Source organism: Chrysemys picta, chromosome 6, assembly GCF_011386835.1.
Source record: "Chrysemys picta bellii isolate R12L10 chromosome 6, ASM1138683v2, whole genome shotgun sequence".
Lineage (NCBI taxonomy): Eukaryota > Metazoa > Chordata > Testudines > Emydidae > Chrysemys > Chrysemys picta.
In genome coordinates this window covers 47,329,063-47,345,700 of record NC_088796.1, presented here as the reverse complement: position 1 = coordinate 47,345,700, position 16,638 = coordinate 47,329,063, and the positions used below count along the sequence as shown (strand labels likewise).

Below are 16,638 nucleotides of genomic sequence, written 5' to 3'. Positions count from 1 at the left end.
ACCTATCCTCCATGAACTTATTTAATTCTTTAACTCATTAAATTATTTGCTAATAGTTTGTAAATTACCATAATTTTCATCTTAATACACTCTGCCCCATGCAGTAGCAAGGGTAGGACAAGGAGATGGAAAAAAAAAACAACGTGGCAGTGTAGTAGTAGGATTCTACTACAGCAGGTGGGTGAATGCTGAAGGATAGGAGTAGGTGGGCCGGGGCTGTCTGGATAATGTAGGGCAGCCAGGACAGCTGAAGACTGTAAGAGGGACTGAGTTCACTTGGGGAAGCTGCGGTTGTGAGAGTGGCTGGGCAGATGATGGGGACAGCTAAGGAAAGCTGGTGTTGTAGGGGTGTCAGCTAAGGAAAGTGGGGGTGACTGGGCAGGTGAGGGGGATAATCGAGGTAGAGGCAGCAAAGGGAAGCTAGGGATATAGAAGTGACTGGGCAGGAGCTGGAGGCTTTGTCTGAGGGAGACGCTGGGGGGTGGCTGTGGCACAGCACAGCAGGTCCTAGCTCCCCGGGCAAGGCAGCTGCAGGGTAGCGGTCTGGCATAGCTGGAGGCAGTGCCCATGAGGTAGCTGGAGGGAGAAGCTGGGCACCAGAGGAGCAGGATGGGGCTTTGTGGTTCTGGGAACTGTGGCTGCTGCTGTCGGGCTAGGACTAGCCCCCCTTATCTGTTCCCACTTCCTCTGCTTGCTGCTCCTCCAAGTCCCACCTGCTCCCTTTGCGCTTCAGACAGCATGGGAGCAGTGAGGAAGGGATCACTTGCCCTGCCTCTGCAGCCAGAACCACAGGTCATTGCGGGTCATTTTCCTGCAGCCCGCATGCATCAATGTCAGCGGAGATGCACTTGGCTGATCAGGACTCTCAGCTACTGACCTCTCAAAAGGGAGGTGTTTGACTCTGAATGCATGCTTCCCTGGAAGCAGCCTCTTGTCTTTCTGGAGAAGCCCCACACCAGCGCAGACTTGGTGGGTGTGCTCCAAGTTCAAACTGTTCCCAGAACGCCGGTGTCTCTTCACATCTTGTAAATCCTCGGCCTTTTCCACACTCCAGCCCGAGTTATTCACCTGCCAAAAACACACATAGTGAAGCAAGATGAATGACTGCCAATATAAGGCGAAATGTGATGGAACAGGATGTGTGATCATACCTTCTTTAAAATGACCCAGTAAATTTAAGTTAGGGGCATCTCTTCAATTTAAGATTTTGATTTTAATTTCTTAAGGAAATGGCCTAGTGTAATTTTGTAATAGATACTTTCACCAGGAAAGAAACTGCTTATCTCATCACCGACCACTGAGAATTTTCCAGCTCCATGCAAGAAAGTGTTGTAGAGTCTTGGGAGGAACCTTAAACTTGGCTTATGTAGAGAGAATGAGTTAGTAAATTGCAGTAACACTGGTTCTTAACATTAGACAGAGTAAAAGAGTTTACACACTTACAAATTCGGGGTCCTCCTCCTGCAGCCCCTATTCATGTCAGGACAAACAGACATGTCATCCCTTTCCCTATTGCTAGGGTCCCAATCCTGCAAAGATATACACTTGCTTAACTTCCCACACTGAGTCCTCCCATCAAGGCCATTTGTATTTCGCTTATATTATTAGCATATCACTAAATTGCTTTAAGATTAATTTTATATCTAGGGGTATGTCTACACTACGGGATTAATCCAAATTTACAGAATTCGAATTTTGGAAACAGATTGTATAAAGTCAAATGTATACGGCCACACTAAGCACATTAATTCAGCAGTGTGCATCCATGTACCGGGGCTAGCGTCAATTTCTGGAGCGTTGCACTGTGGGTAGCTATCCCATAGTTCCCGCAGTCTCCCCTGCCCATTGGAATTCTGGGTTGAGATCCCAGTGCCTGATGGGGCAAAAAACATTGTTGCAGGTGGTTCTGGGTACAGCCTCACCCCTCCCTCTATGAAAGCAACGGCAGACAACCGTTTCGCGCCTTTTTTCCTGGGTGAACACAGCAGACACCATACCACGGCAAGCATGGAGCCCGCTCAGCTCAAGACAGCAGTCATGAACATTGTAAACACCTCGCACATTATCGTGCAGTTTATGCTGAACCAGGACCAAAAAAATGAGCCAAGGAGGAGGCGGCGACGGCAGCGCGGCAACGAGAGTGATATGGACATGGACACTGAATTCTCTCAAACCGCGGGTCTCGGCGCTTTGGAGATCATGTTGTTGATGGGGCAGGTTCTATCCGTGGAACGCTGATTCTGGGCCCGGGAAACAAGCACAGACTGGTGGGACCGCATAGTGTTGCAGGTGTGGGACGATTCCCAGTGGCTGCGAAACTTTCGCATGCGTAAGGGCACTTTCATGGAACTTTGTGACTTGCTTTCCCCTGCCCTGAAGCGCCAGAATGCCAGGATGAGAGCAGCCCTCACAGTTGAGAAGCGAGTGGTGATAGCCCTGTGGAAGCTTGCAACGCCAGACAGCTACCGGTCAGTCGAGAATCAATTTGGAGTTGGTAAATCTACTGTGGGGGCTGCTGTCATGCAAGTAGCCAAAGCAATCATTGAGCTGCTGCTACAAAAGGTAGTGACTCTGGGAAATGTGCAGGCCATAGTGGATGGCTTTGCTGCAATGGGATTCCCTAACTGTGGTGGGGCGATAGATGGAACCCATATCCCTATCTTGGCACCGGAGCACCAGGGTACCCAGTACATAAACCGCAAGGGTTACTTTTCAATGGTGCTGCAAGCACTGGTGGATCACAGGGGACGTTTCACCAACATCAACGTGGGCTGGCCAGGAAGGGTTCATGATGCTCGCGTCTTCAGGAACACTACTCTGTTTAAATGGCTGCAGCAAGGGACTTACTTCCCAGACCAGAAAATAACCGTTGGGGATGTTGAAATGCCTATAGTTATCCTTGGGGATCCAGCCTACCCCTTAATGCCATGGCTCATGAAGCCATACACAGGCAGCCTGGACAGGAGTCAGGAGCTGTTCAACTACAGGCTGAGCAAGTGCAGAATGGTGGTGGAATGTACATTTGGCCGTTTAAAAGGTCGCTGGCGCACTTTACTGACTCGCTCAGACCTCAGCCAAACCAATATCCCCATTGTTATTGCTGCTTGCTGTGTGCTCCATAATCTCTGTGAGAGTAAGGGGGAGACGTTTATGACGGGGTGGGAGGCTGAGGCAAATCGCCTGGCTGCTGATTACGCGCAGCCAGACACCAGGGCGATTAGAAGAGCACACCAGGAAGTGCGGTGCATCAGAGAAGCTTTGAAAACCAGTTTCATGTCTGGCCAGGCTACCGTGTGAACGTTCTGTTTGTTTCTCCTTGATGAAAACCCGCCCCCTTTATTGACTCATTCTCTGTAGGCAACCCACCCTCCCCCTTCGATCACAGCTTGCTTTCAATGGAAATAAAGTCACTATCGTTTAAAAATCATGTATTCTTTATTGATTATAAAAAGAGGGAGAGAACTGACAAGGTAGCCCGGGTGGGGTTTGGGAGGAGGATCGTATGGAAGGAAAAGGCCACTAAAAAAAGGTTAAAATAATGACAGCCTTTTGCTTGGGCTGTCCACTGGGGTGGAATGAGAGGGTGCATGGAGCCTCTCCGCCTGCGTTCTTACACGTCTGGGTGAGGAGGCTATGGAACATGGGGAGGGGGAAGGGGGGTTATACAGGGATTGTAGTGCCAGTGTGTGATCCTGCTGCCATTCCTGAAGCTCCACCAGACGCCGGAGCATGTCTGTTTGCTCACGCAGCAGCTCCAGCGTTGCATCCTGCCTCCTCTGATCTTCCTGCCGCCACCTCTCATCTCAAGCATCTCTCCTCACGTTGGTCCCTCCTGTCCTCATCTTTCCTATACTTTGAAACCGTGTCCTTCCACTCATTCAGATGAGCTCTTTCATTGCGGGTGGATTCCATGATTTCCACGAACATCTCATCTCGTGTCCTCTTTTTCCAACGCCTTATCTGAGATAGCCTTCGGGACGGAGGAGGGAGGCTTGAAAAATTTGCAGTTGCTGGAGGGAGGGAAAAAAGGAGAGAATTTTTTAAAAAGATACATTTTACAGAACAATGCTTATACTCTTTCACGGTGAACAACACTATTCACATTACATAGCACATGTGATTTCTGTGCAAGGTCGCATTTTGCCTCTTAATATTGAGTGCCTGTGGCTTTGCTGCTAGAGATCACAGACGCAGGTCTGGGCAACAGAATTCGGCTTGCATGCAGCCATGGTAAACCATTGTCTTTCGGCTTCTGCGTCCTCCTTTCCCACATACCAAGCAAAGCCTGTTGAGTGCTGCGGTTTTCCTGTTAACCTTTAGCAGCAGAAAACAAACTAACCCCCCACCCCCATCCAATTCTCTGGGATGATCGCCACCTCTGTCCCCTTAATTAAATTCCCGTATTTCAACCAGGTTACCATGAGCGATATCACTCTCCTGAGGATTACATAGCGAGATAAAGAACGGATGTTGCTTGAATGCCAGCAAACACCGGGACCATACGCTGCTAGGCTTTGTCATGCAATGATACCAGATTACTTGCTACTAGCACGGCGTGGTCAAGTGTCCTACCATGGAGGACGGAATAAGGCTGCACTGCCCAGAAACCTTCTGCAAAGGCTTTTGGAGTACCTTCAGGAGAGCTTCATAGAGATGTCCCTGGAGGATTGCCACTCCATCCCCAGATACGTTAACAGACTTTTCCAGTAGCTGTACTGGCCGCGAATGCATCCCAAGTCCTCAGGGCAAAGTAATAATTAAAAAATGCTTGCTTTTAAACCATGTCTTATATTTTAAAAGGTAAACTCACTTGAGGTCCCTTCCATGGGGTCATGGTCTTGGGTACTGGCTTGGGAGGGTACTTCAGTCAGGCTGAGAAAAAGATCCTGGCTGTTGGGGAGAATGGAGTGCTGTGTGCTCTCTGCAAGCTCGTCCTTCTCGTCCTCCTCCTCCTCTTCCCCGTCTGCAGAATCCTCAGGTGTGGCTGATGAGATTACCCCCGCCTCGGAATCCACAGTCAGAGGTGGGGTAGTGGTGGCGCCCCCCCCTAGAATTGCATGCAGCTCGGCGTAGAAGCGGCATGTCTGCGGCTCTGACCTGGAGCGACCGTTTGCCTCCTTTGTTTTCTGATAGGCTTGTCTGAGCTCCTTGACTTTCATGCGGCACTGCTCTGAGTCCCTATTGTGGCCTCTCTCCATCATGCCCTTGGAGATTTTTTCAAAAGTTTTGGCATTTTGTCTTGTCAAACGAAGTTCTGCTAGCACTGAATCCTCTCCCCATATAGCGATCAGATCCAGTACCTCCCGTACAGTCCATGCTGGTGCTCTTTTTCGATTATCGGCCTGCATGGTTATCTGTGCTGATGAGCTCTCTGTGGTCACCTGTGCTCTCCTGTGCTGGGCAAACAGGAAATTAAATTCAAATGTTCGCAGGGCTTTTCCTGTCTACCTGGCCTGTGCATCCGAGTTCAGATTGCTGTCCAGAGCGGTCACAATGGTGCACTGTGGGATAGCTCCCGGAGGCCAATACCATCGAATTGTGGCCACACTAACCCTAATTCGAAATGACAATATCAATTTCGATGCTACTCCGCTTGTCGGTGAGGAGTACAGAAATCGATTTTAAGAGCCCTTTATTTCGAAATAAATGGCTTCGTTGTGTGGACGGGTGCAGGGTTAATTTGATTTAACGCTGCTAAATTCGAATTAAACTCATAGTGTAGACCAGGCCTAGCCAATAGTTATTGTTCCTTCATTTAGTGTCATTTAAATTAATGACTATTCTGTTACATCTATTGCGATGATTCTGTACTCACTGAGGTCAATGGCTTGTCTGAGTTTTTAAATAAAAACACTACTGATATGCAAAAGAGCTTTCAGAGTTATCAACAGATAGAAAATGTATGTACCTTATATTAATTATGCTACTCTTAAGTATACTGTAAGCAGGAGACCTGATTCTGCGATGTAATAGTGGTATTTCTGTATACAAGGTCTGTACACTACCTTTAAAATTTATTCCAGGTGACCCAATTTAAGTTCTTTCACAATAACAGTTGAATATATTTTTGCACATGATTTTTCATTTCAGGCTAGGAGTGACAAAGTACATAAGAGAAGGAGGGAATTTATATGGAACTCCAAAATATGCCCACATTAAAAAAAAAAAGTGTTACAAAATAGTCAGTTGCTTCAGTGAAGGACAGTTCTGTAGACAGATGCCAGCAAGCAGGATCCAAAGCAAAACCACTCACCCACCCACTATCGTATTTCAGTGTAGAGATAGTTGAAAAAAATTCTGGCAGAACATGTTTTCCATTGGAAAACACAGTTTAACTGAAATCTAAACAGGGAGGTGTTGATTCATTTTTTGAGTAGAAATCTTTTTTAAAATTAAATTGTTTAGACTGTTTCAATAATATTGAAATGTTTATTTCAATAAGGTGAATTTGTTTAGACAACATCATTTTGCTTATTATTTTGACAAGTTATATTAGGATATTGATTTATAGATTATATTTAATATTTCAATAGGATCTACAAGATAAAAATGCTTTGCTTTGAAACACTGATTTGACATCAAAACTAAATATTTAAATAATCCAAAACAAAATTTCCTGTGGAACAAAAATTATAATAGTTGGGCTTTTGGTTCCAATTCAGAATGAAAAAGATTCTGAATGTCAATTTCCAGTGGAACAAAAATTCAGTTTTCTGACTACTTGAGACAAGTCAAGTAAGGCTAAATAACAGAATAGGACTTTTGCAATTATTTATGCAGAATAACCATAGACCCAACTATATGAACAGATCATCATAGTATCTGAGCACTCTGAAGAGGCCCCAGAGTGATCTGGAAGAATGTCCTCATTTTGCCCCAAGCAATTATGCTGAAACAAAAATGCTGTTGTTCCAGTTTCGGTATAATTAAGACACTGCTCATTAGTCCTATTTGCAATCTCCCACTCTACAACACCCCTCTGTGTACCTAAATTTTTTTTGGAGAATAGCTGCTTCTGGTCTGACACTGCATTTCTATAGAACTGTGTGTGTGCTGATGAAAAATAGGGTCCAGGTTTCCCTATAACCTGTAGCCTCACAGATCAGGCCATCAAACACACAGAGAAGTTTAGGACAGGAAGTGAAGAATACCAGACCCATCTGAAATTGCAGGGAGAATTTAGATAGGCAACATGTAGTTATCCAAACTGAAATTAGATCTGGCTACTGGGATTACAGTATCCCAGTTGGAAAGGGACATGATATCTATAAAGGGACTTTTAAAAAAAAGATTGCCAGCAGCGTAATTCTAAAAGCAGAAACAGCCATTTTTATTATTGAGATAACTTCTTCAATAAGTTTGGCAAGTATACAGGTATGAGATGCAATCGCTAAAATTTTAATTTGACCAAACATTTTTGTCAAGAGTTCATCTGAAATTCATGTTACTCTGTCTAAAGACTCAAGACTTCCTCTGTACTTACCAGTTTTATTAACCAAAATAAAATTCAAAAACAAAAGCAAGTTATGGAAAGTAACACAAATACTTCCATGACAGGAAATAACAGGAACTGAATGTTGAAGTCTAACTTGGGATGCTCAATATTTATCAAAACTAATACGCAAATTTAACAAATGTAATACATATAGTTATTCAAGCATGATTACAAAGCATTAACTTTGCTTAATTCTATTCTTCTACCATGAGAAAAAACGTTTTGTCCAAACATGGTTCCGTTTAAGGTAAGGTAAGTTTATCCCAATTAGTATTTATGGACTGACAGTGACAATCAAAAATGAACACTAAAATTAGAAATGAAGGCCCAGATTCTGCAAATAATCTTATATTTAAACAAACAAGTAGTTTTTGTTGATTCCAGTACCGGTCTTGACTGTTCATGTTTGGCTGGGCTTTCAAGAAATAGGTAGATTCTTCAGTTCACTGTAACAATGACTGTAGTCTTTTCTCGTAATGCAGGTAGGCTTCTCTGTTCATGGACTGAAAGGATCTATGTCTATAATGCAGTAAATACCTGTGGTGGCCTATGCCATCAGGCTCGCAGGTGGGACCCTGCACATAAGCCCGAACAGCCACATTGCAATTAAACAGCCCCTTAGCCCGAGCCCCACAAGCCTGAGTCAGCTGGCATGGGCCAGCTGCGGGTTTTTAATTGCAGTGTACATACCCAAAGAGAGACAGTTAAAGATTGTGCCTGTTTTCCAACTGATCTTAGTGCTACCAAAAGAAGGGCTTCCTTGATGGTCAGCCAGTCTGTCCAGTTGTTGTTCAGTTTACAAGAGGGAAGCAAAGTCTTTGAGATCAGTGGGGTTTTCTATCCAGAACTGAAGGGTGCATCCTGCCTGTTACATCAAAGAATGTAGGCCATAATTACAAGATGGGGACCCTATCCCTGGGAAGTAGCGACTTTGAAATTGTTTTGGGAGTTGTGGCATATAATCAGCTGAACATGAGTTCCCAGTGCTATGCTGTGGCCAAAAGGACTAATGTGATTATTGGACGGATAAACAGGAGAACCACCATCACTCAGCTCCTCATCTGTTAAGTGAGAATAAAGAGTACTTCCCTACCTCACCAGGGTGCTATGGAGGATAAAATCCATTCCTGATTGTGAGGCACTTGTTATGCAGTTCAGGAGGCACGGCTTACTCTGTAACCCTGGGTGCCTTACAATGCTTTGCTGCTCCCAACCTGAGACACTCACAACCAACTCACAAGCATACAGGTCACACTCTGAAATGTCTGTGTGCCAGCCAGGTAGGCCTAGTTCAGCAGCTCTGACCCCAGCAGCCTGCCTACAGCCCAGGGCTGGTTCCAGGCACCAGCGAAGGAAGCAGGTGCTTGGGGCAGCCAATGGAAAGGGGCGGCACGTCCAGGTCTTTGGCGGCAATTCGGCGGCGGGTCCCTCAGTCCCTCTCTTCTTCTTTGAGCTACCGCCAAAGTGCCGCCGATCAGCTGTTTTTTTTTTATTATTTTTTTTTCTTCATCGCTTGGGGCAGCAAAACAGCTGGAGCCGGCCCTGCTACAGCCCCACACGCCCATTCTGGCTTCCACCAGCCTTGATTACAACCGGTAAGGTGTCCCCAATACACTCTCAAACCTACATTTTTCCAAACCTGTGTGTGCTAGCGTGTACAGCCCTCTCCTAGACAGTTCAGAGAAATAATAAGCTGAAGACAGAAAAGCACGTCACAGAGTATTAACTTAACTGGGGTAAATACACCTTTCCCTTTAAACACTGCATTGAATTTGTTTATAGTAAAAAAAAAAAAAAAAAGTTAAACAATAGGACATAAAAGTTAAGTGATGCCAAGTAAAAGGAATAAAGTTAGAAAGGATTAAAAGCAAATCAAAGTGAAAACATGCATCTAAAACTTAATCTAGCAAGTTACAGACTTTGTTCAAGAATGTTTCTCTCACCAATATTCCTTCTTCCCAGCCACGGCTGATTTTCCCTCAGTCAGGACCTTCCACAGAAGTACAAGGCACTGGCTTCCCTTGTCTTCCTAGGTGAAAGATCTTGGCCTAAGCAAATTTCTCACCTATATTCAGTTTCCAGAGACCTTGACGCCCCCTTGGTTGAAAGACCCACCTTTCTCAGCTTGCAAGAGCTCTGTTCCCTTGTGTCAGTCTAGTGATGGATGCTAAAGATGGCTTCTGTTTTTGCTTATATCTTCCATAATTCAATGACTTTGTTTCAAGAGGCAGGATGACCTCATGATGTTTTTCCCTTTCTGTGGGCTCCCCCTGTTTGTGAATGGGGCTTCCATTGTTTTGATTCTACCATGCTTAATTTACATAGGACATTTGAAATGTTCACAGGAGTCAGAGTGGAGGAGTTTGGAAAGGGAGCTGCTCTATGGCTGCTACTGCAGCCTCGTGGATATGGTAGCCCCATCTCTGTGGTGTTCCCCCTTTGTGTGAGGGCTGGGGTAAAGAAGATACAGATCCACTGGCCCCTTTTCTGGCCTGCTGCCCCTTTGCAAGACTTTCCTGTGTACTAGGATGCAGGGAGCCCAGATCAAAGCTGCATGGTACACAGAGGATATGTACCCTTTGCAAGGAGTTCCCTCAGTTTTGACTGACCGTCACCCGCTATGCAATGGAACTTCACTGACAGCAATAACAGCTGTGTTCAGGGCCTTCCACAATGACAGTAAGGTGAGATGAAGTAGAATTTGCCCCATATGGCAGCAACAATCAGTTTTTGGTGTATAAATGACATGACTGGCATTAATATTTTACATCTGAAAACCTAATGAATATATATACAGTATTATTACATAAAATTAATACCTGGTAAAGGAATATTACTTCTGAAAGAATGAACTCCCTGTGTCCCAAAGGGTAATACATAACATAGCACTAACTTCTTGAAAGAAAGCATGTGCTGAATGAATACATACAATTTCTGTGCACCAAATTGAAATATTTTTAAAACGGAGTACTTTTAAATGGACACCTGCTAATCTTAATGAAGCAACATTTTATACTTTTAGGAGATTTGTATACTTTGCCACTGACTTTAGTGGGAATAGGATTGGGAAAGAAAAGGAGTGATGTGTATGAAGTGTACGACTATGACTTTAAAGCTGCATTATGGGGGGGAAAGTAATTATTTTTCTTTCCTCTAGATGGTGCTGCTTTAAAACGGTCTGCAGTTTTTTAAAGGTCACATGAGAGGGAAACTGGCTTCTCCCTCTCTGATCTGATAAGTTCAAATTTTTTAACTCATCTTAATTAAGATGTTCAAACACATGATTGATTTTTAAATATAAAGCCTGTGAATTGTCTTTGCTTAAAGAGTCCAATCCTGCTGAGCTTATTCTAGGAGATGCTGGGTGGATTCCCTGTAGCCTTAGCGTGTAAAACAGGGGTCTCAAACTCAAATGACCACGAGGGCCACATGAGGACTAGTTCATTGGCCTGAGGCCGCATCACTGACACACCCCCCCTCGCTGCCACCGGCTCTGCCCCCACTCCACCCCTTCCATGAGACCCCGCCCCTGCCCCGCCTCTTCCCACTCCTTGCCTGCCCCCATTCCAACCCGTTCCCCGAAGTCCCCACCCCAACTCCACCCCCTCCCTGCCCCCAGAGAGTACAGGAGGGGTGTGGCGGGGGCTCAGGGCAGGGAGTTGAGGTGCAGGGTGCAGCAGGGGGCTCAGGGCAGGGAATTGGGGTATGGGGTGCACGAGAGGTGAGGGGTGCGGCAGGGGGCTCAGGGCAGGGAGTTGGGGTGCAGCAGGGGTTTGGGGTGCAGGCAGGGGGCTCAGGACAGGGAGATGGGGGGTGGGGTGAAGGAGGGCTTCGGGCTCTGGCTCCGGGGTGGCAGCGGCGACCCCACGCCACTCCGCTCCGGGAAGCAGCTGGAACCATGTCCCTGCGGCCCCTGAGGGACGGGGGACGCAGGGCTCCGCGCGCTGCTTGCTGCTCCTCCAGGTACCTCCCCTGAAGCTCCCATTGGCCGCGGTTCCCCCTTCCCGGCCAATGGGAGCTGCGGGGGGACAGTGCCTGGAAGCCAGGGCAACACACGGAGCCCTCTGCTTCCCCCTCGGCCACAGGGACGTGATGCCAGCCGCTTCAGGGATGCCAGTGTGGGGCTTGAGGGTGGCAATCCCGCGGGCTGTAGTTTGCCCACCCCTGGCCTGAAGGTAGGCCCGGGGGGTGAGGGGGTGCGCGGGCTGCTTGGCGGGCCGCAGGAAATAGCCCCGTGGGCCACGTGTTTGAGACCTCTGGTGTAAAAAGTACATAATACCTGGTTCGGACTCCCTCCACATGCACAGACCTGTGGACCCTCAGAAAAAACTTCTCAGAAATGAGGGACAAAGAAGACCACTGATTGCACTTACTACCACCACTTTCTGTGTAACCGAAGGATGAGATTTAGGGAATCAGTCTCAATTTTTCCACTTGCTGGTTCTGACACTTGCTGTTTGATCCTGGGTAAATCACTAATCTCTTTGACAGGTTTCAGAGTAGCAGCCATGTTAGTCTGTATCCGCAAAAAGAACAGGAGTACTTGTGGCACCTTAGAGACTAACAAATTTATTAGAGCATAAGTCTCTTTGAGACTCAGTTCTCCCATCTGTAAGATGGGGCAGATATTTACCTTATGGGCATTGTTAGGCAATAGTGTAATGCTGGATTACAGGATCCCAAAGAGTGTGCTGTATTCTGAAGCTCACAAAGGGTCTAGAAAGAGAGGCAGACCGCTGCATAGATTTCAGGATGATTGCAAAGATGATTTAGTATCCTTTGGAATCTCTGTGGATGACTGGGAAAAGAGTGCAGAATGCCGCTCTGGTTGGCGGAGTCAGCTAGTAGATGGAGCAAGGCGTTGCGAGGCAGACTGGATCAAGTTTTGTGATGACCGGTGTCCGAGGACGAAAGAATCTGCTGCTCGGATTCAGGGCATTGCTAGTGTGTGGGTATGCCCTACCTGTGGACAGGACTGTCACTCATGCATCCGACTCAGCAGCCATCAAAGAACTCATCGACACATAGACCATGTTCTGTGAAGAGCAACGGTGCCATTGATTGTTAGGCAAATAGGAATAGCAAACACGGGAGTTTGAGAGAGGCTTGCTTTTCAGGTGTGATTTGAAGTGCAAGTTGGTGGCTGTGCTGAAAGAAAAGATTTTTGAACTGTTACTATGGAGCCACCGAGGAAACAAAGAAACCAGAGAGGAGGCTTTACAGTTCATAACTACCTGACGCAAGAGAACAAAGCAGCTTTCTCCACAGCTGGAGGCAGACTAGTATGGGCAGGCTGTGACCACCAGAGAGGACCAAGAGGGATTCCACACTGTTAGAAGTTTCCAGTAGTTACCAGAGCCTGAGCATGGAAACTGAGAAAGATATCTCTTAACATTCAGTTGGTCAAATAGATGGAGAGGTGTACAGGACACAGCTATGGATGACTGCTCAGCCCAACACACAAGACTATTAAGCGTGCCCACAAAGATCTCCAACCTGCCAAGGAAGACAGATGATCCTTCTTGTGGATTTTGTCCTAAGAAGAATGGAAAGAACATTCTGCAAGAGACAGACAAGAGGATGGTGTGGTGTTTTCCCACAGCTAAGACATGATATGTGATTGTAAGACTGGATGGGCTTCTGAAGTTGGAGGGCAAGGATCCACTGGTGATAATACATATCAGCACGAACCATAGGCCACAGAGCCAAGGGGTGCCAAATGGACCATAGCCCAACCACTTTTTAGCCTGGCCACATCCTAATGGTGCTTCAACCCCGGGTGCCAGGTTGTGACAGCACTCAGTCAAATTTGGCTCAGCTACTTGGGCTCAGTCATGATGGTGTGGCAGCCAGGCCAAATCTGAGTGAGTGGCATTACTACCTAGTGCATGGTGTTACAGCAGCACTTAGAACTGGCCTGGCAAATTTGAGAGACCAGCATTATGACCTGGTGCACAGGGACTCATCATCACCACCCATATTTGGAGGAGGGTTCATGGGCTGGGAGGGAGGGTGATCAGGCTGCTGGTGTGGGGAGGGGTGTGCCTGAGAAGGGAAGAGGAGGGTAAAGCAGGAGGTGATGCAGATCTATGCCCCTATATACACAGAGCCTAAAGGCGCTCTCTGCAGCCCCTGGCACTAACACTGTTTCACAGGATACCTCACAGATTGGAGACAACTTCAGAGAACCTGGAAGAGTGCTGAGGGAGAAGAATGTCCAAGTGATCTTCTTAGAGATCCTTCCTGTCCCACAAGGAAAGAAAAGAAAGAAAGAAAGGATTCTTGAGGTGAATCACTGTCTAGGTAAGTTGTGTAAGGTAGAGGGGTTTGGTTTTGTAGAAGATTGGAGTCGGGATGGCCTCCAGCTCAGTAGAATGGAAGCCAACCTTTTACAGGATTGGCTGGTTAAACTAGTTAGGAGAACACTAAACTATTTTAACGAAAGGGAAGGATGAAAAAAGGGAACAAATGAGCACTCATTTAGCACCAAAATCAAGAGGTTGAGAAAAAAAAATAATCAAAGCACCAACAGATGCAAAGAAAATAAAATTTTTAATTGCCTATACACAAATGCTAGGAGCCTAGGTAACAAACAAGAGGAACTGAAAATTTCCCATTTATGAACATATGTTCAACCTAGTCAGTATTACTGAAACCTGGTAGGAAGACTCCCATGATTGGAAGGTTATAACTGGTGATTTTAGCATATTTAGAAAGGATTGAGTGGGCAAGAAGGAAGGGGGAGTGACATTCTATATAAAAAATGGCATTACCAGTTTCCAAGTAATGACAGCTGAGAAGCAAATGATCGTGAACACTTACGGATCAGCCTTTTAACAGATAAAGCACATGATGGGGGTATTCGTCGGTGTCTGCCACACTATTCTGTTTGCACATTACAAATAAGTCCAAACCAGTAATATATACACTTGGTGCTTTAAAAGAGCCAATTTCACAAAGCTGAAAACAATTATGAGCCAAATCAATTGGGAGAAGGAATTTTAACAGAAAAATGTGAATGATAATTGGGAACTGCTTCAGAATGTAAAAAAGATAAATGAAAGAAATAGTATTTTTCAATTCATCTCACACAAGTACAGTAGTGCAATATCTTTATAATGAAAGTGCAATTTACAAATGTAGAATTATTTTTTTACATAACTGCATTAAAAAAAAACTGCATTCAAAAACAAAACTTCAAAAACAAGTCCACTCAGTTCTACTTCTTGTTCAGCCAATTGCTAAGACAAACAAATTTGTTTACATTTAAGGGAGATAATGCTGCCCGCTTCTTATTTACAATGAAAGTGAGAACATGTGTTCGCATGGCACTGTTGTAATTGGTTTTGCAAGGTATTTATGTGCCAGATATGCTAAATAGATATGCCCCTCATGCTTCGACTTGTACATTGCAAATATTTGTAATAAAAATAATAATATGAAGTGAGCACTCTGCACTTCGTATTCTGCATTGTAATTAAAATCAATATATTTGAAAATGTAGAAAAACATCCAAAATATTTATAAAAAATTTAAATTGGTATTCTATTATTTTTTAATAGTGTGATTAAAACTGTGATTAATCGTGATTAATTTTTTAAATCTCGCGATTAATTGCGATTAATTTTAAATATATGTTTAAGTCCTACTGAAGTAATGCTTAAACACTTTTCTGAATAAGGATGATTTAGGCATGTATTTAAGTGCTTTCCTGAATCAGGCCCTTCGACTTGTTTACACTTGCATGTGATTCACCAAAAAAGTCTTATCTGAAAGAAATTATCTTGTGTGCAGGAATCAATGTAATTTTAGACCAAGAAGTTGCTCTGTGAATTACATTTTTCAGCTGTGAAAAAATTGCATTAATCTGTGTAAATGAGCCATGGGGGACATTACAGAAGATCATAAAATTGCATTTTGATTATATTAACTGCATTTGATTCGGTATTACAAAAACTTGTTTCACTGCTATGTTGATGTCTTACTGAAAAGAAAATATGGAGGCATCTGTTATTAGATTCTGATATTCTTTTAATGCACCATGTGTGACTGTGCAAATAAAATAAATTACTGTTTTATGTGATATGCTCAATGGACCAGATTCATCCCTGGAGTAAATCCACTGACTTAAAAATAAAGACTATATTTGGTCCACAACAGAGCAGTAGACAAATGAGTGGAGCTTTTCTTTTTCTGTACTGTTAGAGGAAAATCCAATAACAAATGAGTTTATTGTTTATTATTAATGTGGCTAGCAGATGGAAATAATTGCATTCATGCCTTGTCATTCTCCCTTTTGGAGCTCAAAAATAAACTATTGTGTACATTAAAGAACCAATCCAAGGAAGGGGAAATATACTAAAAAAATCATCAAAACAGGCATCTGTTAAATATTACATGTGATACACTCATACACAAACACTAGGGCTCCGATGCTGCAAAGAGAAAGACTAGCATTGGCCGCTGCAACCCTGCAAAAGTACTGTATGCCTATCTGTTTGTGCAACACCTAGCATAATAGATACCCGATTCTGAGTGGAGTTTTGGAAGCTACTACAATAATAATGAATAATTACTTCTCCTGTTGCTTCAGGTCAATGCTAGCACATCTGTTTGCAGGCAATAATTACTAGGGGTGGGATTTTCAGAGGCACCTAAGGGAGGTTGAGGCACAAATTCCATTGAACTTCAATGGAATTTAGATTCTTGAAAATTCCAGCCTAGACTTCTAACACAGTAATATAGTGTGTGATGATACATATTAGATATATACAGAAAATCCATGTGTCTGTGGGATGGAGGTATTTAAATATTTTGCAAACAATCCCCATTCTCTGCATTTAGGTTGTTTCCTCCTACATCCATTGCTTCCATGAAGAAGTCCTCCTGTTATCTAAATCTTCATTTATTTGAGTAAATTAGATGTCCCTGGGATGGGATGTTCACCCCACACCAGCCCTGAAAGGGTTAAGGAAGCTGAGAAAGGGCCACTTAGTGTGATACACATACATACACGAGAAGATTAGGCTGGCGAAGCAAGCCCTGATTAGAAGATGAAGCTCAGCTGAGCAAGTGTGGGCTGAGCTAGTAAAAAGCCAGGAAGCAGCAACAGAAATGGCTGCAGTGCGGGAGCCTGTAGCCAC

The 16,638-nt window shown here is 44.6% G+C and overlaps 2 protein-coding genes across 3 annotated transcripts in view; both read right to left on the bottom strand.

The window, feature by feature from the left end:
- Window positions 1-16,638, bottom strand: part of FAM169A (family with sequence similarity 169 member A) — a 181,543-nt gene that overhangs the window by 68,028 nt on the left and 96,877 nt on the right. The gene's annotated exons all lie outside the window — the stretch shown is intronic.
- On the bottom strand, window positions 3,799-6,366 carry LOC135972365 (myb/SANT-like DNA-binding domain-containing protein 2). Its single transcript, XM_065550126.1, has 2 exons — window positions 4,811-6,366; window positions 3,799-4,010 (listed from the first exon to the last, which is right to left on the bottom strand). The coding sequence occupies exons 1-2, from the start codon at window positions 5,346-5,348 to the stop codon at window positions 3,799-3,801; spliced, it is 750 nt and encodes a 249-aa protein (XP_065406198.1). The 5' UTR covers window positions 5,349-6,366.

What these genes read in the sequence shown, in the direction of transcription:
- LOC135972365 (XM_065550126.1), bottom strand. Translation starts at nt 5,348, where the DNA reads ATGCAGGCCGATAATCGAAAAAGAGCACCAGCATGGACTGTACGGGAG. An exon ending in CCCCATGGAAGGGACCTCAA is followed by an intron (nt 4,011 to 4,810) that starts GTGAGTTTACCT and finishes CCCTCCCTCCAG; the next exon opens with CAACTGCAAATTTTTCAAGC.